Source organism: Canis lupus, chromosome 22, assembly GCF_048164855.1.
Source record: "Canis lupus baileyi chromosome 22, mCanLup2.hap1, whole genome shotgun sequence".
In the NCBI taxonomy this organism is placed as follows: domain Eukaryota; kingdom Metazoa; phylum Chordata; class Mammalia; order Carnivora; family Canidae; genus Canis; species Canis lupus.
In genome coordinates, this window is record NC_132859.1 from 20637966 (window position 1) to 20661905 (window position 23940).

The 23940-nt window shown below is 45.9% G+C and overlaps 1 protein-coding gene and 1 long non-coding RNA gene across 6 annotated transcripts in view; one reads left to right on the plus strand and one right to left on the minus strand.

The window, feature by feature from the left end:
• The window catches only part of LOC140613985 (uncharacterized), an 80346-nt gene extending 67056 nt beyond the window's left edge, over nt 1-13290 (plus strand). The window contains exon 4 of the long non-coding RNA XR_012014896.1: nt 12651-13290. This is a non-coding gene — a long non-coding RNA (uncharacterized lncRNA). The remainder of the gene's footprint in view (nt 1-12650) is intronic.
• EPHB1 (EPH receptor B1) overlaps nt 11975-23940 on the minus strand; it is a 473975-nt gene continuing 462009 nt past the window's right edge. For all 5 annotated transcript variants that reach the window (XM_072792651.1, XM_072792650.1, XM_072792649.1 and 2 more), the window contains 3 exons: nt 18800-18993; nt 16742-16897; nt 11975-13424 (listed from right to left, as the gene is read on the minus strand). In XM_072792651.1, the coding sequence (XP_072648752.1) occupies nt 13316-13424; nt 16742-16897; nt 18800-18993 (459 nt within the window). In that variant the 3' untranslated portion in view covers nt 11975-13315. The remainder of the gene's footprint in view (nt 13425-16741; nt 16898-18799; nt 18994-23940) is intronic.

Sequence of the window (23940 nt, forward strand, 5' to 3'; positions counted from 1 at the left end):
CCCTCACCCTGGGCAGTGGGGTCACCAACTTTCTGGTTTGGGGCAGGCAAAGCCCTTTGTTGGCCGGGTGACCTTGTGATGCCTCCTGACGGGTGGCAGAGGGAAACAGGGCGGTGCGCTCTGGCTTCACTTAGCTCCTTTTCCCTGAGATTTATTCCTTCATGATAAAAAGTCATTTTGGGTTTACTTAACCAATTTTCCCTCACTGCTCTTACTTCTAATTACACGTGCGAGGCAGCCCATTCTGCTTGCTGCTCATCTCGGGCTGGAGAAGGGACGACTTCCTCATAGTATGTGACGTGCAGTAAATCTTACCAAGCTCTCAGGGCAGCTCTAGGGCCCAGAGGCCACAGAGGTGGGCTGATGGCTCTGAGGGCCGGGACTAGGAGGGCAGGCAGCATCGGAGTCAGCAGGGTCACTTCATCCAGGCCGGCCACAGAGGTGCCCCGTGAGGGAAGGTGCTGGGAGCCACGGGCCACGCTTCTCAAGCCAGCCTCTCTCCATGAGGATTGTGCACAGTGAGGGGCCGTCTGGAAATGCCCACCTCGATTTCTGCCAGATGCCTCACCCACGATCGACCCCTCACACTGGCCTCTTCAGCCTCCTCTCAGGACTCCTGCCTCCATGGCAGCACATCACACCTCATTTTATCTTTCCCTCCCATGTTAGACGGTGGGTGCCTTTAGAGCAAGGACTGTGCCTGGCATTTATAGGATTCAGTAGAGATCTGTGAATGAATGAAGGTTGGGCAAATAGATATTTGTGACCCCTTAGAGATTCTCCTTGAGTTTTTTGTTGCCTCCACTTTCTCCTGAGTCACTGCTTGCATGTATCTCCTTCCCTGTGACTCCATCAGTTCCCTGGAGAAAGTCATCACTCTCCCTAATCAGCCAAGGAGACAGAGTCCATGGTGGCTGACTGTTCTCCTTCCTGGTGCTTTAGTTCGGGACCACAACCATTTTAACACTGACTGTGAGTCATTTCCTTTCTACTTCACAGTTATATTCTGAGGAACTTGCTTTGTTTCTCCCTCTCCATAATGCGGGTAGTAACAAACAGGGTTATAGTAACAATCTGATTCTCATGGAACAGCTTTCAAGAATGCTCATAAGACACCACTGGTAGGGACTGCCTCACAAAGCTGATCAATCTCAGGATTGGCATTTAGTTGGTAAGGCTTCTACAAATATTTTGGGTTCCTGTACTTTGCCACAACCTCCCTGACTCCAGCCAGTGTCTCTCTAGTTTTCCTTAGGCAAGTTGTGTCCACGTTGACCTGACTCAAAAGCAGGAGGTTTTAATCACTAGTTGGACCAGGCTTGGCAACTAAGGCCAATGTACCATATGCAGCCTGCCACCTGTTTTTGTAAATAAAATTTTATTGGAACGCAGCCACATCCATTCATCTAAATACCATCTATGACTGCAGAGTGCAAAAGTTGTGACCGACACCCTATGGCCCAGAACTCTAAAATATTTACTCTCTGGTCCTTCACAGAGAAGTTTTAGCATCCCCTGGATTAGATCCTTTGCATTAGAGTCTAGAAAAGATGCTACGGCCTTTTATTTTTCTCTCTCTGGCTAATCACAGGACTCAGAACCACAAACAGTTAACTGAATCCCAGCACCATGTGACAGTTTGCAAATAAGACCAAAGGAATGATGTTCACTCCGATGAAATCAGCTGTACAGTTATGCCCCCTGGGCCAGACAAGTTAATGCTTGGCAAACTGCCCTCTCTGTGAAACATCCCAGCAGGAGATGAACCCCATGGTGGGAAAAAAAAAACAATAAAAAAATTGTTAATTGTTAAATTGGACGTCAGAGAGAATATCTTTCAAAGTTGCAGTAGGCCCTTTGCGTTTGGAAAATATCAGATTGTAAGACAAGAGGCCACCAATAAGCAAAGTAGCCCTTCCCCCAATGGGCAAAGTGGATGCAAGTCCTGGTGCCATCTGCTCTGTTCTGCAGGGACACCCGCCACCAGGTGCCTTGCTCAGCTGCTGCATTTTCCTTGAGTGAAAGCACAAATACAACCAAGTGAGCAGGTGGTGTAAACATGATTTTAAAGAGTTGTAGTAGAAGTGGCCCAACCTTGAGCCTGGGGCGAGGGAAGTTCAAGAAGAATCATTGTAATCAATACGGGTTTTTTTGGTCCTTTGTTTTCCTGGTTGGAGGCGACTGATGGCAAAAGTACGTGGATTCAATTATCAGTTCATTTACTTAACAGATTTACTGTGTGACGGCTGAGCACCAGGCCTGCAGATTCAGCCATGAGGAAAGCATGCTCCCGGCTTGGAGAAGCTCCCAGTCTGGGACAGTGGATTACAGACACATAAGCAGAGCATCAGAATACAGAGAGCTGACACCATGACAGTGAGAGGCAGAGGGCGCTCAGGGCCTTGAGGACCAGCAGCAGACCCACGTGGGAGGACCTCGGCATGCCCCTGAAGAGAGCTGAGGTTTGAAGTGAGGCCAGGAGGCTTACCAGGTGAGAGAGGAGGTGGGTCAGGCATTACTTTGGCTAAAACTCTAGGACAAGCCACAGGGCAGTGGGTATTGTGGGACGTGTCTAGGAGGGGCGGAAAATGCAAAGAGAAGTGAGAAGGATTCAAGGGTTTCCTAGCCTCTGTTTTTCAATCCTCTCCTTCATGATTTTTTTTTGGCCATATCTACATATTAATTGTGCTATCATTTGATTGCTGTATTTTTTTTAAAACCAAGACACTATTTACTTGAATAAATTTATTCCAAGAGGAAACTTAATAATATCTCTGAAAGAAATGCATGCATTTTGTGTGATAGATATATTTTTCTCTAGTGTACATTAAAATAAATGCATGACTATTATGATTTTGAAGAATTTGGACACGTAGGTCCTAAAACCCACTTGCCTACCGATGGAATACTCGGTACTCTTTTGGAAACCCAGTAGGCTGACCTCCAAAAATGGCTTTTTGGTCACAGAAAAAAATCTCTGAAAAGTTATTAGTTGAAGAAAACTCCTCCTACTGACTGACAGGCTCAGATATTGGGCTTTAATCCAAAGAAGATACTTGCTTTAGTATCAGGAGGACAGGCCCCTGACCTTTGAGAAAAAGCAAGCAAGTGCCTATGCAACATGTTGAAGAAGCTTCCAGAATCCAACCATTGGTCCAATATGACAGGTGGCCTGGAAATGCACCTAGGAGCAAGGCAAAGCTCAATTGCAATCTCTGTAAACATGCAAGGTGAAGGGCAGAAATGATTAAGATGACAGGTACATGCAACTTTGAAGTTCAAAAAAAAAAAAAAAAAAAAAAACCCAACCCAAATCCACAGAGGTTAAGGGTTGACCTTTATCAGAAAGCAAGAAGACTTTTTACAACAAACCTCAGGCACTAATTTGCTTTCTATTTTTAGGTCATATTCCCAAATCCCTAGAAGTAAAATAAACGAACTGATAGCTACTATTTACTGAGCACTCCCTAAAAACCAGGAACAAGACCGAGTGATTTATATGTGGCTCCTCGTTTCACCCTTGCAAAAACCTCGTGGAATAGCAACATCACCCCTGTTTTACAGACCCAAAGTCTTAGCATATAAACAAATCACCTATGCTATGTGCCAGGCCTGGGGTGGTCCATAAAAATTCCCAGATGTCTCAGGTGGCACAATGGTTTGTGATTCAGAGAACATGCTCCAGGCAAATAACCTGGGTTCAAATCCTGAATCTTCAGTGTGATCTAGAACAAGCCGCTGGAACTTCTCTGAGCCTTATTAGTTATCTAATTTTCAAATGGGCATGATAATACCAGTTGTGTAAGTACTCAGTGTTCCTGTCTCATAGCAAACACTCAAAATTGTAGCAATTTCTATTACCAATTACATAATTGAATTTGTGATTATTATTTTTGAGAACTTCTCAAGTGGCCATAATTCCGGCCCCCACCCCAGGAGCACCTCCTTTAATTAGCTGATAAAAAGATGCACTTTAAATTCTAAATGCAGAACACTCCCAGCTCTCACTCCTAGACTGAAACCTGGTATGGGAGGCTTAATCAGCTTATCTGCTTCTGTGGTCAGAGATCCCCGAGATGTCTGCGATCAGACAGTGGGAACCCAATCTGCCTGCCAAAGCCCATAGGCTTGAATGCCAGACATCTGTATGCTCTGCGTCCTGGGTCCAGACCTTTCCTACTGTGTGCTGGGGGAGCAGAGCTCGGCTCTCATCAAGCCTATTGCTTCAACATGGGGCCAGGGGTGGGGTAGGGTGGAGGGACTCAAAGAGTTAATATGGAACCACAGCAATCCAGCAAAAGAAAGGCTAACTGGTCAGATTTGGAAGCAGTATGTTTTGTTTGTAGAGCTGAGGTGGGACACTTTCTGAAGTCTTTATTTCCTGCTCATGCTCCTGATGAGAGCAGTTAGTCCCCAGCTCACATGTAGCTGCCCACCTGCTCAATCAACACATGGCACAGCATCTGAACAGGTAAAGATTGCTGTGTACACTCAGGACTGTGTCCTGCAGCAGTGAAGATTGCCCAAGAATGACCCCCACGTCCACCTGGTTTAGTTGGGTCTGTCCCATGTGAGTGCTGGGGAAGCAGCAGCTGAAGAGGCTGGTGACCTGCCCGAGCATATACCAAGCTTGAGTGGAAATGCTGAGGGTCCTCCCTGAACTATCTGACCTGTCTTCCTGGCCAGGTAGCAGTCTGACACATGTTGGGTGGATGAATGTGTGGAGTTCTGCTTTGCTACTACTACCCTCTGCTCCCCATCCTACTACTGTAGTTGCTGGGAGTCTGGGATCCGTCACTATGGCTAAGACCTGACCTTGAAGTACAGACATCCCAATCCCATGGTCTGTCTAGTTGGTCAGTTGTCAGGTCCTTCCACTTTTTAGGATGTCCAGAGCTTGCCCTGGTTCCCATGCCAGAGTGACCACCTATGGCCTCTCACTATCATCCTAGCTCAGCCTCTCCCCGCTGGGCACACTTTATATTCTCTGCTGCTGAGGCTTTCTTAGCCAATTTCCAGAGCTCACCAGTTTCTTGACCCTCAACTCTCCCAGAACATTCCTTCCTTCGGCTTTAGTCTCCCCTGGCCTGGCCATGCCTTCCCTCCCACAAACATTTATTACATGTGGGCCCTGTGTTGGGTGCTGGAGATATACGGATGGATACGGTCCAAGGAGCTCATGGGCTTGAAGGTTGAATGTGATGGAAATAAGGACAATTGTTGAGGAGATAGATATGGAGGGTCCTGACTCTGCAGGCTCAGCTACCCTCACCAGACGCATGACACCTGAGCTGGGGCCTGATGGGCTCAAAGGCTGGGGGTTGGAGGGCTCCTCAGCATAAGAATATCCATGAGTATAGAAACCAGGTAAAAAGGGTCTGGATAGGCAGTAGGTTTTGGCTGGTGGGCAGTTTGGCCAGAGAGGTGGGCATAGGCCTCCCTTCCATGATCAGGACTTTGAATGTTGTCTCATTGGTAGCCCCAGAGGGATTCTGGGTGAGAAGAAGGCCTGTGATTCTTCCCATTCCTTTCTCAGATGACCCTGACACTCTCTGCCCATCCCCTTCATCAGAAATGAGCATGCCTGCTATCGCACTAGCGTGTGATGGCAAGTCTCATGAGTCCAATCGTGGCTCTTCCACCGTCTGCACAAGAGGCTGTGGGAACTAAGTGATGAGATTGTGAGGAGGCTGGCCAGTGAGCCAAAATTCTGCTAGGAGCTCATGCCATCATCCTTTCATTCATCGTCCATAAACAATTGGGCCCACTGTGTATTCTAAGCTATTCCTCCCTCTGGCTGCATTCCCTGCCTTCCTGGACCCACTCTCTCAGTGACCCTCCTTTCTCTCTCTCCATGGATTCTGTTTCAGTATCTTTCAAACATATTCAAGTCTTTCCTGCTTAAAAAAAAAACAAAAAACAAAAAAACCAACAAGGTAACAACCACCAAAAGGAGGAAGAAATCCAGCTACCTCCTTATTTTCTCCACCACTTTGAAGTTACGCTTCTCTTTCTCAATCCAGCCAGTGTTTTGTGCTGCAACTGCCCCTACCAAGGGCACCCATGAACCCCCTGCAGTTAAACCCATGGGAAGTTTTCAACCTCTACCTTGTATTAGCTCTCCTTGGCAGCCCTGGGCCCTCGGGCTACTATCTCCCCCTGAAAGGTTTTCCTTTGGTTCCATGGACACTGCACACTCCTGGCTTTTCCTCATTCTCTGCAGTGGCTCTATCCTGATCCCTCTGTGAGCCTCCCTTTGCCTGAACATCTTTTAAGTCTGGCTGTTTCTCAGGGTTCCATGGGGGCCCACTTCTCTCCTCGCTCTTACATTCTCATGCAGTAAAACCTTCCACTCCCACAGCTTTAATGGCCATCTGGATAAAGGATGACTCCCAGATCTGTACCATCAGCCCAGAGCGCTCCGCTGAATTATAGATCCCTGTATCCAATGGCCTATGGGCAATTCAAATTCATATTGTTCCCCTCCCCCAATTTCTTCTTCCTTTGTATCCCTTATTTCAGTGAATGGTATACAAAGCCACTCAGTTGCCTAAAGCAGAAATTTGGAATCTCATCCTTGACTGTACTCTCCTTCTCCACTGACAGCAAATCCCCTTCCATCTTCTATTGATCTTATCTTCTTCCTGTTTCTTGAATCAGTCTGTCTCCACTGCTACTTCACACTTTCACCCAGGCTACCATCAGCCTTTGCCTACATTATCGCAACCGCTCCTAACTAGTCTCCCAGAACTGAGTTTAGTACACTCGACTCCATTTTCCATTTTGTGGCCAGAGTGATTTATATAAAATATACTTCCCTTGCTTCAACCTTCTTTCCACCAATTGCATTCAGAACAATATCCAGATCCCTTAGGCCATATAAGATCCTTCATGATCTAGCCCCCGCCTACCCCTCCAGGCACCCACATCCAGCACTGTTCTCCAGCCTTGTTGAACAGCCTGTCATCCCACAAACATACCACCTCCTCTGTGGCTTTGGAACATTTATCCATTTTATTCCCTCCACCTACAAGACCATTTCCACCACTCACATCTCCTTTTCCCAATTTTGATAATTGCTTTCACTCCTCAGGTTCCAGTTTAACAGACCTCCCTTGGGGATGCCTTCTTTGACCCCTTAGGACAAGGGCAGTGCTGTTCTCTGTGCTCCCATCACCCTATTTCCCTGTGGAAGTTATGTACAAAGTTGAGTTCTGCTTATAAAGATTGTAGCTAGAACTTGTCATCTATTCTGTGCCAGAAAGCCATTTCCAGAGCTACAGTAGTTCCTAATGTACACGCAGATATGAATTTAAATGGCAGAAAAGGAAATGCAAGAGAAGAGAATTTCTATATTTTAAAAGACCAAAATAGCATGTGCTTAGCATATCAGTACCTTGAAAGTGGCTTATCTGTCCATAATTTTGTTTTCTTTTCTTAATTAAACTCCCCCCCGACCTACCCCCCCCCCCCCCCCCCCCCCGGTGAATGAGTGGCTACAGGAATCTTGGAATGAAGGTGGATTTAGTATGGTAAAACAACTCTTGGAAGAAAGTCCCAGTATACAGGAAATGGTAAAAGACACAGTTTTGGCAAAGGAAGTCCCACCATCCTTTCTACCCAGCTGGATACAACCTGGCAAGGCAGAAGCCCTGGTTCTACTTTCAGAAGGATGGGCTGCTCACTGCCCTTCATTGACCTTTTTACTGCCTCTGTTGTACCAAGGACAGGGCTGCATTCATTGCTGTGTCTCGGGTGGGTTCTTCACACAGTGACTGACACTCTGATGGGATGCTGCTTTCCCCGGCTGGTTCTCTGGGGAAGACCGTGACATCGTGTGAAAGATGCAGACGGCATTGAAAAGGAGTGTGTTAAACTTCACAAAAGTAAAATTAGAATAGCTTACAATTGATAGCAGTTAAGAATAAGTGAGAAAGATTCCAACTGAATACCTAGGGACTAATTTCTTTAAAAGTGTGCTGTTTCAGGTCATGGACTTCAGTAGGTAAAATGATGATACCCAAAACTTTCTCAACTCAAATTTATTTAAATTACCAGATAGGTATTGAGCACCTGCCACATGTTAGGCAGTGTATTGGGTGCTGGATACAGAGGTGACTAGGACATGACCTGAGTCCACTCTCACTCCGGAGATCACAAGAAGTTTCTGGAAGAGAAGGGACACCATGTGTCACGTTGTGACTCCTGGCAACACAGGAACCCGTGAAGGGCCTGCAATAACACGGTCAGCCCAGGAGGGATGCAGGGGTAGGGGTAAAGGGCAGAGGGCTCTCCTTTTCTCCCAGGCGCATAATGGAGGTCCATCCACCACTGCCCAAATTTGTCCATCACACCCCCCGCCTTAAACAGGATCTGTAGGACACCTCAACCCCCACCTGCCCACCACCAGGGCTGGTACTCTCTGAGAGGGACTGAGAATTTGTTATCAGCCCCCTGTGCCCTTGTTCTCATTTGGAAATTGCTAGTCTCAAGAGATTCCCTGGTGATGAACATAGTTGCCATTCAACATCGATCAACTTGAATGACCTTTCAGTGTGTGATCCAGTCACCCCCTCCCCTTTTGACAACCTTTCTGCGGCTTCAGTGATTCCCATCTCCCATCACCAACCCCCAGCCCTATTGATATCTTAGACCATACAAAATCTCATTTCAATTTTGAAAATGACCCTGAAACTTCTATATGAACTGCAAGGCATCTCAGTGAATGCAAAGCTCTCTGTGACATGGATCATAAGTGTCCTTTGAGCCTTCTTGGTGGCGGAGAACCCTGGATGCTACCTGTTTGTTGCTAATACTCCATCATGGTGGTGCTTGTCCCTTGCTTCACTTGCCAGGGACCTAATCATGCCCTTACTCAGCTGGGGCCAAAGCCATTATTACTTTTGAAATGATAATGAGGTTCCCAGGCTAACTCACAAAAGCCTTTTTAGAATAAACCTTAGCTGTTAAGAGTCTTGCACTTTTAACTGACACATTGTAGATTCTCACCTTATGCCCAGAATCCCACTCCTCCTGCCCCTAGTATTCCTGGTGTTGTATTCCTCAATCCTCACTGGTTTCTGTTCTTTTCACAAAGGCATGGCCAAGGGTAACTTCTGTCCTTTACTTAATTTCGATTATACTAGGGGACCTCAGTGATTTCAATTATCCTACGGGACCTCACTGACCCAGATCTACACATAACTTTGTGGGGGGGAGGGGCATAGGGAGGTGGTAGGTGAGAGTAGGCATGTGATTTTGGTACTATCCGTACCTGTTTGACATCTATGAGCTCCAGTGATCTTCAAATGACATAATAAACACCCGCTCTGTAAATGTATCTACTCGCTTCATCCCTGTCTTCCTTTATTAGAGGGGGCAAGGAGAGAGCACAGAGAGGTGGGTCATAATCTCAAAGGCTTTCTCATAAATCACCTCCATTCCCATAACCCCTGAGTCAGGAGCACTAATTAAATATCGCCCACCTGTTCCCTGTGCAGTCCTCACCCGCATGACCCTTGGTGGCTGCAGGCATGCCTGGCACAGAGCCTGTCTCTGTAAGCCATATCCTGGGCTGTGTAGCACGGCTGTAGATTTACATCTTTCTAGCCCAGCTCAGGGGGCCACAGGCCACTGCCCACTGTGCAAAGTGTGTTTTTAAGAAACAATTTGAATTGGAATTCATCCTCTGCCAGATGATAAAGTAGCATGTCTAACTGAAATCTGGAGGCTGGGGTCTCACAGCCAGGAAGCATTTTTTCTGGAGTTCTTTTGAAGGTGTGAGTTAAGTCTCCTGGCACCAAACTGCCAACGAGCACAGATACCTCTATTCAGGAGACCAGCCTCAGCTCCTATAGCTTCATGTCCAAGAAGGTGAGGGTTCATTTCTCTCTTTCTGAGTAGCTCAAGAACTTTAATAACTATCCCTCCCAGAGTCAAGAACTTCACATTTATTACTGATTCCAGGAAGGCCGGTTAGTGTAGTGCAGTGGTTTCCAAAGTGTGGTCCTTGGGCCAGCAACATCAGTTGGCCACCTGGCAATCTGTGAGAAGTGCCAATTATTGGACTCCGCTCCAGATCTACTGAGTCAGAAAACTCATGGGTTGGGCCCAGTGATGTGCGTTTCTACACACCCTCCAGGGATGCTAATGCATGCTCAAGTGTGAGACCCCTGGGATTGTGGATAAGAGCACAGAGTCAAATTGTCTGACTCAAAATCCTGACTCCACCATTGTGTGAGGTAGGAAAGGTCCTGTCTGTTTCTTCATCTGAAAACTGGGGACAATAAAGTATCTGCTACTACTTTGTAAGATGCTTGTGAGGAAGAGAGTTCATAGATGTGAAGTACTTACACCGTGCTTGGCATAGAGAAGCTGCTCAGGAGTGTTAGACAGGCCTTATCAGAGGTCGTTACTACTATCCGTTTATACATAAGAGGGCACAGAGGCTCAGGGAGGTAAATGACTGACCCTGGGCTACAGAGGGAAGGCATGATATCTCACTCACTAGAGACACACCACATTCTGGGGTGTAGGGTAGGGGGCAGCCTGGCATGTGAAGCTGTGCTGGGCATCTGCAGAGAAGGGGGTATGTCAAGAACTTGGTCATGCCCCTCCCACTGAGAACTAGGTCTCGAGGTGCCCTGGCTTTGGCTCTGCTGACCCCTCATGCTTTCCCTGTGTGCACTTTGGATTCTCTCTCTCTCCCACTTTCTATCTCCTTTGTGGGATCTTATGGTGAAACCAAACCTAAGGGCATGACATGACTTCACTTTGACCTTGCTTTGTTGACAGCCAGAAGGTGGCTGGCATTGGTGGAGATGCAGTGAGGATTTCAGATAAGGATGCTGCCTGAGAAATTTGGTGACAAATTAAAATTCATTCCTGTGGAAAATTGAGAGTAGATTAGCTGAATTGCCTAGACTTGTAAGAACACTTCATGGATTGAGGTCTTTGGGGTAATTAGCAAATTGTGCATGGAATTGGCAAGCTATTAATAAGGGGAAGTTTTCTCTTCTACCTCCTACATAGCAGGGTTGGGGCTCTTTGCAAATGAAAATCTGCTGGGACAGTTCTGTCCATCTCCTCTTGTCCCCCCAGGGTTAAGCACAAGGCTGATATGTTAAGATGGGTTCCCCTACATCAGAACTGTACCCCTTGGCCAATGAGCCTCCTTGAAGGGGCTTCAGAAAGTAAGACCTCCCCAAGTACAATGTTACCAAGATTAGGGGGTAGATTTAAGGCTCATTTCACCTTAAATTTGCATTAAATAAGCTACATGGGAACTGTGGCTCCCTCCCTTCCTTCCTTCCTTCCTTCCTTCCTTCCTTCCTTCCTTCCTTCCTTCCTTCCTTCCTTCCTTTCTTTCTTCTTTCTTTCTTTCTTTCTTTCTTTCTTTCTTTCTTTCTTTCTTTCTTTCTTTCTTTCTTCTTTCTTTCTTCTTTCTTTCTTTCTCTCTCTCTTTCTCTCTTCTTTCTTTCTTTCTTTCTTTCTTTCTTTCTTTCTTTCTTTCTTTCCTCCTTTCTTTTCTTTATGGCTCCTTTTATGGCCTCACACTCTCCCCTCCAAAAGCTTGTTCACAGACATACCACAAGCAAGCAGTCTAAAACAGTCTTCAGTGGCTTTTACAAAATTGGCCTGGATATGAACTTCTTAAACTCAATATACGAACTGAAATCAAGGCTGATAGTGTATTATTGGTGATTGTTTATATTTATCTGCCAGTGACTTCTTAAGCTGCATATTTGAGGCTTCAGACTCTCATATTTATTCAGTTCTTCCTTTGGGTCACATGGATGAGAGTGATTCTAATATAATCTGCTTCTTGGGAGTCACAAGGTCCAGGATATATTTTTCCCTCCCCTACAAGGGGAAGAAGGAAGGACAGCTGCTCAGGATTCTCCTGTACCTTGGGGATGGACCCACCGGGGTGTGAGAACATACACTCTGACACCATTCTATGTAAACCCAGACATGCTTCTGCTCATTTTAATTAGACAGATAAAATTAGCAAGGAGAGTAAGATAAAAGGAGAAATTAAAAATATTTAAATGTTAGGTGGAATTTACAAAAGTGAATTGAACAATGAGGTACAAGAAGGAATGCAGAGAAACACAGACACATTTGAAACATTCCTCGGATGCCACACGGCTTAAGCCAGTCCACAGATAAGGTAAGAAGAATTCTCTCTTGCCATCTCTTGAATTGCAGATTCCAGGGATGTGCAAGAACATTCTCCAGAAACACTTTCCTTCTCCTTCTCTTCAGATGTTACCAAGAATAATTAATCAGTCAGTATCATTCTAGAATGGCCCACACTGCACCCAATTCAAACGACTCACCTGTTTCCTGTCTGAATTTGCAAGCTCCTGAGAGTTTTTTCCCCTTTCATTTTATTTTTCTCCCTGCCCTCTCTCCCCATTGAGCCAATAGGCCAACTGGGCCAACCAGAACACAAAACCAACAATACGTTCCAGCCCCTTTGGATTTTCCGGGGGCAGAGACTTCCTGGTTCTTCTTTCTTGTTTGCATCTGTTACGAACAAGCACAGTCATTTTAGAACACAGACACACATATGTGTGCTCCTGCACACGGAAACAGGTTTTTCTATTTTTTTTTTCCAATTTGTGGTTTCTTTTTCCTTTTTGCAGAAAATGCAAACAAAAGAAAAACAAGGTTTTCAATTGAAGGTACATCTCTTCTTCAATATGAAGACATTAATTGAATTGGTTGGATCCCCCATGCAGTGGTCAGCAAAGTCCTTTGGCAACTGACAGAACGACATCTGGAGACTCAGGAGCTGGGGTTTGTTTGAAGGAACTTCCCTACACGAGTCATGAGCAAAGGGAAATGGATGTGGGAGAAGGGAGAGGGCTCGTGGGGAGGAGTACAAAAGGAGAAAAGAAAAGAATGTCATTGGTGAGGAAGAAAATGGAAAACTGCCTGTTTCTTCCCTCTACCTCCTTCCCTTTCTTCCTGTGGATGGGTGACTCCAGTGCCCCGAGGGTGGGAGCCGAGTTTACTCTTGGTACCCCCCCACCCCGATGCATACTGTTTTGTCTTCACTTCCGTTGAACATCACTTTTCCATATTTTTATTATTATAGATTTGGTTTCCCGAGGCATCTTAAACATGCTCTGTCACTGAGAAACGAAGGTCGCCTATTAGGAACAGGTCCAGTTTCTTCTTCACTGATGTCATGCGTTTCTCAGCTGAGAAGCCAATCTTTCCAGAACATTCCACAGTGGTCAACCTCTGGTTCTCTCTTGAGCCTGGTCCTTTTCCTTCCTCTCCTCCCCCCAGAAAATGAGAGTTCTCATGCCATTGTCGTTGGTGACTGACTCATCTGGACCCTCATAGAATGAATGCTGTTCAGGATCTTCTTCTGATGACCTGCCAGGGTGACCCCTATTCTCAGGAGGTCTCTAGGAGGGAGAAAGCCAGACATAAAAAAAGACACTTTAGTGTTAAGGCAGCTTTTCACCGATCAAAACTCATCACAGAAGGCAAGCTCTTGATATTGTTGAATAGCAAATAAACGTATTTAAAATCCAACACTCAAGTTTACCCAAGTCTTTGGCAAATGTCTACCTAGATTATTTTCTTGCTCAATTTCACTTGCTTCATGCAGTGGCCCTAGACTCCAATGGCCCCTCCAACTTAGACAGTCCTGGAAGTGTTGTGCCCTGTTCTTCATCTGTGGGTTCTGAAGCAGCCCCTTCATTGTATCCATGACCTTAGGTGGATTGGAACTTTTCTCTGTGTTGTTTTTTTAAACACTCTAAGCACACACTATATGGGGCTTTAGTTATGCTGTGGAGCTTTCTGACTAAATTAGTGATCACCCACTGAGATCGAAAAGATGTTGGGTTTGCTGGGTTTTCTGATGTTTTTCCCCTGAGTTTCCATTTTCTGCCTCTGTTTGAATTTTAATGTCATGAATTTTTAAGAAGGGTGATCTCAAAATAACTTTCAAATATCTGCCCAAGCGGGAATCCAAGTAATATGTTTAGGAGAGGGCTTTTGATTAGATTCATGTTTAAGCTGTGAGTCTTAATATAATCATTCATGACTTATATTTAATTGTGGGGAGACCCATGCTTCTTTTCCTAGTTAATAATAATAATAATAATATAATAATAATAATAATAAATAGCATGTTCAAGTACTTCTCATGTGCCATATGCTATCTCATTTATATGTAATGAAGCATTTCCTAAATTTGACAAACCACTCAAAGTCAATAATAGTTATTTAACAGTAATCATTTCCCGTGTGCATCCTGTAGGCAGGCAATAGGCTAGGTGCTTTGCTTGCACTATTCTGTTAGCCTCTCACCACAAACCAATGAGATGGGTACTATTATTATTTGCTCATTTATGGACACGGCAAGTAGGTCTCAAAGAAATTACGTAACATGCTCAAGGACACACACCAGATAATTGGTAATGGAGCTGGGGTTCAAATTCAAGACTACCTGGTCTTAGCCACCCTTGAAGGGGTATTCTCTGAACTCTTCTAAGGTCCAGACTATATTCCCCCCAAATGCCCCTGTCCCTAGCATAGCAGATCATTTTGTACCCAGACCCATGGAGGAGGCTCCATGCTCTCCTCAAACTCTCCTTTCAGCTGGCGGTCAATCCCCTCAGGGCTGCAGCTGCCTCAGGTTGTCAAATTGTCCATGCCTTTTCAGCAAACACTTCTGAGAGGCATGCTCGAATTTTGAATTCACATATTGTCTTGCAATCTATTTTATTTAGTTGCTCATGTTCTTTTTCCATCTTTTATCTCTCAAGAAACAAACTGAATTGCTCCAATAGTATGTGGACATTTTTTACTTTGAACTAAATCCCTTAATTTTTCCTTTTCCGGACTGAGGAAATTACTACATTTGATTCTTACAGTCGTGGGGGATTAGAGGGTGATGGCCCCATACTCAGCCACATTAGAGTGGGGAAGCAGAAGCAGCCCCACCGGCATAAGCACTCACTTCTGCCCCTGAATCCGGGCTCTCCAATCATCTAGGACATCCACGTTAGCTCTGCAAGATGGGGAAGCTGGTTTTCCACTGGTAAGTGTTTCTCCCCCACCCCCTTTTTTTGGTGCTGCCTGACAATAATTCATAGTGGCAGGGAGTGCCTTTTTTAGACATCAACAGAAAAATGAACCCACATTTTAAAAATGAATTCTGATGTTTAGTGGATCCTAGACTAGATGCACCATCTCCCTGGAGAATGGAGCTTCCATAATTTCTGCCAAGAATCAATCTCAGAGAGGTAGAATGGGACTCCAGGCAGACTGGGTACAAAGCAGTAGTCCGGGATCAGCTTCTGGGGCTGGATGGGACCACCCCTCATCCTTGGGACTCAGCAGTTGGCCCACAGCAGAAGGAAAACCTGGCACCTGGCACTGTGTCTTAGACATAACAGGTCATCAGTTAGTGTTTGCCAATTGCCTGGAGGACTGACCAATCCTCTCATTTGGGAAATGTGTGTCACAGGCTACTAACCCCCACATTGGCCATACGCATTGTAGCCCAGGCATCCGGTGAAGTCCCTCTGGCAGGGTGTGTGTACTCAAAATTCGACCTTGCCAACTTCATTTCTCAGCCTTGGTTACATGTGAGAATCACTTGGGGAGTTCTAAACGCCCGGAAGCCCAGGTCTCAGTTCATACCAATTAAACCAGAAGATCTAGGAGTGGAAGTCAGGCATTAGTATTTTCTGAAGATTTCCAGGTCATCCCAGGGTGCTGCAAAGTATGGGCCCTCTGTGCCCCTGGGGTGGACCGGTAGGCTAAGACAGAAGTGGCCTTCAGGAAAGCAGGCTGTAGCGCCTGCCTTGCCACTCATGAACCCTGGATCTTCAGGCACTAACTCACCTACTTTCTGAATCTGCTGAGTGGAAGGGGGCAGAGCTAGATAATTATTTCCCAACCTACCGTGCCATGAAACTCTGCCCCTCAAAAATACGGTTCCGCAGTATTTAATAATTTTAAATGGGTTTCTTTATTTCAGGATTTCTCATGGCCTTTACAATGCTAATATGTGTAGCAAGTCTCCAAAAGGGTGATAAAGTATGCAGTATTTCCCAAATTTATTTGACCGGGGGACCTTTTTTCCAAGGAGAACCTATTAACATTTCCCAGAACGGGTGCTGCTTAGAACATTCTTGGGGAAACGATGGACTAATGGATGTTTAAGACCCTTTCAGGCTCTCATCTTATTTGAATAATTTTAGTTTTCATATTCCTCCATACTCCTGTGGGAGCTGCAGACTGGTAAATAGTTTGTGGGGGATGGAAACGTATGCTTATTCACAAGCGCTATCTAAGTACGGATCCAGGCTCCCCCCGTACGTCTGGGATTGTTGCTGAATCAGTGCAGTGCCTCCTCCCGCTATGTTGTTTAAAGTGCTGGCTGGCTGTGTTCTTTCCATCTGGATGCTCTCTTTGATGGGTTAAATTTAAAAACTTAAATGGAGGATAGACTCTTGATGATTAGGCAAATGACATATGGCTACGACTTTGGAGAACTCTCATTTGGGGCCAGGATGGATCTCAGCCTCGCCACCCAACCCTTCCATCTTTCCAAGGCACTTCCGCACCAGGCTTGGTTCTATACAGAAGTGGAGCTCTGGGGGTGAGGCCAGAAATCAAGACTTGACTCGCACCATGAGCAATAGCAGGGAAGGAGCGTTGATCCCCACCCACAGGCTGCATAGAGGCGATTCCTGTCACTTACTCTGATGTCATCTGGGTGACCAGCTGGAGGGAGGTGAAGCCGGCGGTGAGGAAGCTGTCCCTGTACTGGACCATTTTGATGGCACTGAGCCAGTCATCCACGGTGGTAAAGGCCGTGAAGTCTGGAATGGAGCGGTCTAGCAGGGGCTGGGAAGGCCTGAGAGAGAGAGAGAGAGAGAGAGAGAGAGGGAGAGAGAGAAAGGAGTAGGTGACCCCACAGCTGTAGAAGTAGTACATGGACAGAGTCACATTCTGGTCAGACAATAGACTTCCTGCAGGATGAGGATTCCTTCCTGACAGAATGAGGATTACAGGGGAGCCCGTGCTGACCCTTCTTTCCTTACAGAATTCTGAGTTAGCATGACTTCTGGAGGTAAGGTGGCCAGTACCCTTGGTTATGGACTCTGTTACATATCAGTCAGCCCAGACAGGTAGACTGGCACAGCATGCAGTCTTGAGGGAAGAGAAGACCTACAACTCCTCTGTAAACTAGAACTGAAGAGCTTCACCATCCAAACATCTGGTTCTTTAAAAAATATATAAAGTTCATTATGACCTTCCCAAATCTATTGGTAACATATTTTTCCCCTGGTTCTATTTTCAGCTAATTGAAATAAATGGAACAGAGCAGCCCTCCACTGACCTTCTCTAGCAGGTTCTCAAAGTAGACACACCCTGCTACCCAACCCATAAAGCAGGGTGTCATGTCAATATATGTCAATATCCCTCAACTCCCAACACCCATGCCCAGTCCTTCACCAAGAATTAAAGATTTGACCTCCAAAATCTCTTAAACTCATCCACCTCTCTCTGCATCATTACTCTGACTTAAGACCCTATCTTCTCTGTCATTATTGCTGCAATATTCTCCTGCCCATCTTCTTCATGCATGTTCCTTGTCCTCGACAGAAGGTCCACACTGTAGCCTGGTGTTTTTTGAAAAATGCAGATGCATCATGTCCATAACCCTCACACTGACCCTGATTCATGTCACACCCTTCAATGGGGGCTCACTTCTCTGAAAATCAGCCCAGAAGGATTAACAGGGCTTACAGGCTCTGAGCGTCTGGCTTTCACCCACCTCATCAGCCTCAGTCCTGACCCAGTCCCCTCACATACTGGACTCTGAACACACTGGCCCTGTCCTTCCCACCCTCGAGGTTCTGCATATGCTGTTCCTTGGCCTGAAACACCTGTCTTTCTCTTCCCATCTTCCTTTCATTTATTCTCTCCCTTCAGCTCTCAACTGGAAATAACATCAGGGATGCCCCCCTGAAGTATGTATCCATGCTCTCCAACACCACACACCATCTTGCCATAGTGGCTATCAAGGTCTCACATTTGTATTTCTTTGGGTGATCATCTGGGTATGACCCCCTAAATGATTCTAAGCTCCATGAGGGCAGGAATCATGTCACTCTTGTTCATTCTATACTGCCAGCAATGGGCATAGTGCTTAGCATATGAATGTCCAATATGCTTTGATTGATAAGATCAATTAATAAATCAGTTAACACTGCAATGTAGATGAGTAACGTACAGCTGACAGTTGCTGACAGGAGCCTGAAAGTTGTTCTGTGCATTTGCTCATAATAAGTCCAATAGGTTTGTATTTCTGTGTCCCACAGCAATCAGGGCCTTTACCTGCTAATAGGTTGGCCAAGGTTCCAAGTCTGTAGCTCTACCTGGTGTGGTTACCAGAAAGGGTACCTTCTGGAAACAGGATCTCCCAGAAGTGGAGCTTCATTCCCACTCCTATCACATATGTTCAATTATTACAAAGCCCAGCTCCCAGCTTATCTGAAGCCAGCAGAAGGTGGAGACCCAGACAGGTATCTGGATATCTGTCTATAGCCCACGCTGGAGGTGGGGAATACTTTAGAGAGGTGGAAAAGAAAAAGGAAAGGAGAAGTCTTGGAGTTTATTCCAGAAACTGGATAAGCATAGCCACTTCATTCTCACTGTCAATAAATCAAAAGGCTAGCAGCCTTGCTCTTGGGCCTGACCCTGACTATGAGGCCACCCACACCTAGGAACCACTCTGTTCCATGAGACTCACACGGCGGTGATGGTTGCCACAGTCTTGAGACTTGCCGGGTTCCGAATCATCTTGTCCAGGGTGTTGACAATCTCTGCAAAGCGGGGCCGGCTGTTACGGTCCTTCTGCCAACAGTCCAACATGAGCTGGTGTAGAGCGGCTGGACAGTCCATGGGTGGAGGCAGCCGGTAGTCCTGCTCAATGGCATTGATGACCTGCAGTGACACATGTGGGAATGGGGGGATGAGACACCAGCCAGTCATTCACAAATTAGTCCCTAGGGACAGAGCCTCCCTGACTCAAGTACCCTCATTCTATGCTCCTATACCTCTCACCATCATGGATTTTAATGTGTACTTGGCCTTTTCCACCTAGACTGTGGGCTTCTTGAAAGTGAGGACCACATCTTACTGTTCCTTTCATGTCCCCAGCACCTGGAGCAAAGGCCTGACACACACCGGATCTCTGTGAATGCTTACTGAAGAACGAGCTGGTGAATGGCTTGAGCTTCTCCTCTCTTTAAAAGGACAGCAGGCCCCATTCTGCCTTGATGGCAGAACTGGGGGTGATGAAGCAATGGCATGTGGGAAAGAAACCTAGTGAGTTTGTTAGTTATAAAGAATATCCTCCAAAGTCTGCGGTAGGCTAGCCCTTATACTGCTAATGGAAGGAAGGAATCAGCTTTTGATAGAGAGCCTACTCCGTGCCAGGGCTCCTCTAGATGCTTCCCATGCACTGTTTGCCTTAATCTTCAGGATGCAGCAACACGAGCAGGACTGAAGATAATTTGGCTACACAAACTGGTTAAGTACAACAACAATGGTCAAAATAACAAGGCAAGCTAAAATGAATATATCCAATCAGGTTTTGGTAATTTGTGCAGACTCCAGGGGACAATTTTGTTAAGATTTCTGGATCTTTAAGTACTTTTGTCTGCTTTTCATGTGTTGTAAGGATTTTTTTTTTTCCACACTTCACTTCTTAATTTCCAATTCATTTAAATCAATTATGCCTCCTCTGCGCTTTTCGTCATCGGGGAAAATAATTGTAAACGACGCAGTACTAAACATATGAATTTATTATGGTCCCCTCCTACCACAATGGAAGGCCTGGAATACAATGAGCAGCGCCTTGAAGTGATGTTGCAAAAATGTGCCTATTGAAATGGAAATGTACTCACATTGTAATATTAGGTAAAAGAGCAGGCTGCACATAACTGCAGGTATAGTATAATCTTGCTTTTGTAAAAAACAAAAATCAAAACAAAACAAAAAACAGTAATTATACACATGCATGCGAAAGACCTCAGAAAGATCTATACCATGGTGTTAATGGTGGTTGCCTCTGGGCAGGCGGACCCACGAACGCTCTTTATGTTTCTCTTTTTCACTTGTTTGTGTTTTTACTTTCTGTAATAATTATACATTGATTTTATATTAAAATAAACAGCTCAAGCACCTTACACAACAAAGGAAATAATTTGGAGTTCAGGGATTTTCGGGTGTTTTTGCCTCTACTTTAAAAAATGTCAGATTAAAAAAAAATGTCAGATTTATTTCAACTGATTATTCTTTTTTTTTTTTTTGACCTTGCAGACAGTCAGAAAGTAGATAGTTTCAATCATTTTATATTTTTCATACATTCTATGCCCAATATATAGGACATGAAGTGGGGTATGAGATAATATGACCTGAAGTCATTAGAGACAATCAAGGCATATTATTCTCTCCATTCTAGGTGGTGGAAAAACAAATGAGCATACAGACCATACCAATATTAGCACAATATACAAACTGGTCGACTGTGAGCATTCACTTTTGAATATGTTGCACCACCAACAGATTTTTACCTCTGCCAAACTTTTGTCAATCAGATTACCGGCTATCCTCTTAGGAGGGCATTACAGCCCGTTTTCCCCAGGAGGAAGCAGAGGCACACAGTCAAGTAACCTGCCAGAGAACCCACAGCTGGGAAATGGTAGAGTTGAGAATAAGTCTCAGGGGTATCTAATTTTAAGTTCAGAATACCTGGAAGCCCCTTTCCAAACTGTCTGTGGGGCTGCTATTGTAATCTCAGCCTGGAGAACTGCCTGTGGAGCTGTTTGGTGTCCTCATGGCAGCAAACAGGGGTATGGAACTAAACCAAGTAATACATGAGGAAGAGTGGCCGGGCATCCTTCCCATCAGCCTGGCTCAGAAATTGGCACCCTTTCCCAGCTCCTTCTGGGCAGCCAGACTGAGGGGCCCTGTCACAGAGTCCCCAGTCACTGTGGAGACAAGTGGGATTATCCATTGAATGACTCTTTGGGTTTCTTAAGGACAAACTAGGTAGGGCCGGCAGGAGGGGCTAGTGTCTGTACTCAATTTCCGATGGGGCTAGGAACTCCCAAAGTCTTCCAATGTGGGGCAGCTCATGTTCCTCTAAACTGCTGGCATCTCTGCTCAAATTATCTGATGCCAGAGCCCAAAATAGTACTTATCCCCACAGACAAGTTTTTCTCGGATCTGCTTATGACAGGTAAGAGCACTGGAGTCAGGGCCCTTCTGCAGGTGGCACAGCTCCATGATGTGACCAGCTGACCCAGGTGCTTGGCAGGGTACCAAGAGCCTGGAGGACCCATGCATGCACTGAATCCTCTGTCTGTGAGCTTCGGATCAAATGCAACTTAACTACATTTCCCTTGTCTCCTCTGCATGCCACTTCGTTGGAAATGTTGAAGACTCTTCTGGCACTTGTTTTTGTATTTCTTTCGTTTGTTTGGTATACTGACTTTCTTTTTAAGAGGACATCACAACCACTGATCCCTCCTCCCTGCAGGTCAGACAGGAGCGAGACCCACACACTGTGCTGGCTAGGGGCAAAAGACACTGGAGGCCTGGGTTCAAGTCCTAGTTTCACTTCTTATTTAGCTCCAGAACCGTGGGAGAGCCACTTGACTTCTGAAAATTGCACAGATGGGGTTATTAAAAAGATTACATGACACAACGAGGAGATGTTGAACATCACACACATGAATAATAGAAGGAAACTCTTCATCAGATGGAGGCTGTCATCCCTGCCACATCTACTACAGTAGATGTCTCTGCAAAGGGGGTTACTGTTCTGAAGCTGGTCACTTGGAGGTCTAGGAGGATTGTGTTTGAGAAGCACCAAGCACATAGTAGAGGGTTAATTGATTCCAGATCTTTATTTTTCACCTTCCAGAATAGAGGATAGCCATTCATGTTTACAAAATGGGACTTTATGCCATTTGCTATGTCTTCTAGATAATTTTGCTGTTACTACTTGGGTTGATATTCTGGAAGCATTGATGCCTCTTGTACATTGAAAAAAAAAAAAAGCCTTTACCTGCCACCCTAAAGAAAAACATTACCTAGGTCATTAATTGATTTATCTGCTCAAGTCTTTCATTGAAGTGCTGTGCCTTTGAATAATTTTATTCTTTTTAAGGATCTGGGTGCTTTCCAAATTTTCTGAGTATATAACTTTTAATCAAAACATTTTTATTTCAGAAAAATAATTATGGTCCTCTAATGGGGTTTTGGAATTATTCTCTGTCACATCTGCTTTGCTAGCAGGTATGGAAAACAGGGAGGAGATATGGAGAAGCACCTTACATCTGGCCACCTGATGGCTGTAAACAGCAGTGACCACATTTGAACTGTATGGAAAGATACGGCCCAAGGTTGGGGGCATAGGGTGTTCTGAGCAGACCTGAGAATGGGAGTGAGTCCTGGGCCGCTTTCCTTGTTTTGTAACAGGATGAGATACACGGATGTTGAAAACACTGGAGATTAGAATGAGAGTAGATGGTATTTCCATAAAGAAGCAAGAGCCAGTTGAGGCAACCGTCACCCGAGCAGAGCAGCCTGCTAGCTCACTTGGAATGGTCTGCAGCAACTCTCCGGGCCTCTGAAGGTCAGCACAAGCCAATGCCCTGGACCCTAAGGGGCCAGGCCAGGGAGTGGTGAGGGACTGCCTTTGTTTCCCTGTACCTGGACAAGGCAGGGGTGGGGGAGTAGGGTTAGGGGGAAAGAACTGGATGGGGTCAGAGGCAGGTAGTCTGACCCCAGTGCCTCCTAGGAAGGGACTGGAGCTTCTTGGTTGATGAGCAGGGGCCCCCTGCCCTGGCCCTCCTGTCCTCAGTGGGCTAGCGGCTGCCCCCGGACACGTCTTTCCCATCAGTGAGTCCGAGGGCCCCCGCTCCCCCTTCCACAGAGGAGAGTGAAGTGGAGAAGCTCAGAGCAGTGGAGGAACCAGGGCAGAGGGGGTTAAGTTGAGCTCTGATGTTTCAGTAAAACCGCAGCTCCTCTCCACAGACACTGCCACTCTCATTATCTCTGTCAATCACATCCAAGCAGCAGAACTTCCAAGTTCTCTCTCTGGCTGACAAACTCTCTGTACATGTTCAAAGACCTTCCTGGGCTCCGGAAGCCCAATTACCAGCACTCCGACTTGCCTCTGCAATTCCCTTTCTTAAAGCCTTTCAATTGTCATCTGTAGAATCCTTCACTGCCACCACCTCCGTGGTTTCCGCCGAGTGGGGCTGCAGCCGGGCAGATGCAGGTCCGCCTGGCTCTCCCTCAGCCGGGCCATCTCCAAGTGGGCCTCGTGCCCCCAGATGCCCACCTTCCACCCAGAGCAGGACTACGCTCGGGGCCATGCTTAGGGGTTTTGTGTGTGGGGGGAGAATACAGCACAACTGGAATAAATTGCTACTTGGCACATGTTCCTCTTCCCTTTGAGACCCAGCTCAAGCATCCGATACCTGGGACGCCTTCCCCTCCTGCCCCTACCAAATGTCCCCACGGCCCGGTGTATGCGCCGCAGGACCGTGACCGCCCCAGAGCACGACCGACACTTGCAGTGCTTAGCAGTGACCAGTGTTTGCTGAGCGAATGATTTGGGAGTTCTGGAAGTCTAATACCAGAAGCTCCATTTGTTTTCAGCATAGGTGAACTCATTTGCTGAGAATATCTTGAATGTCAAATCTTGCCTGTCAGACAGTTTCATAATCCATTCTATGTGTGCTGAATTGTTCTTAATAGGATTAAAGTCTCAGGGAAGGGCCTCCATGTTTCTGAATCACATTTATTACTCCTCAAGCTGACGGGATGGATGCAGCTGGGGTGCAGTTGATTTCATGAACGCAGCCTCGACAT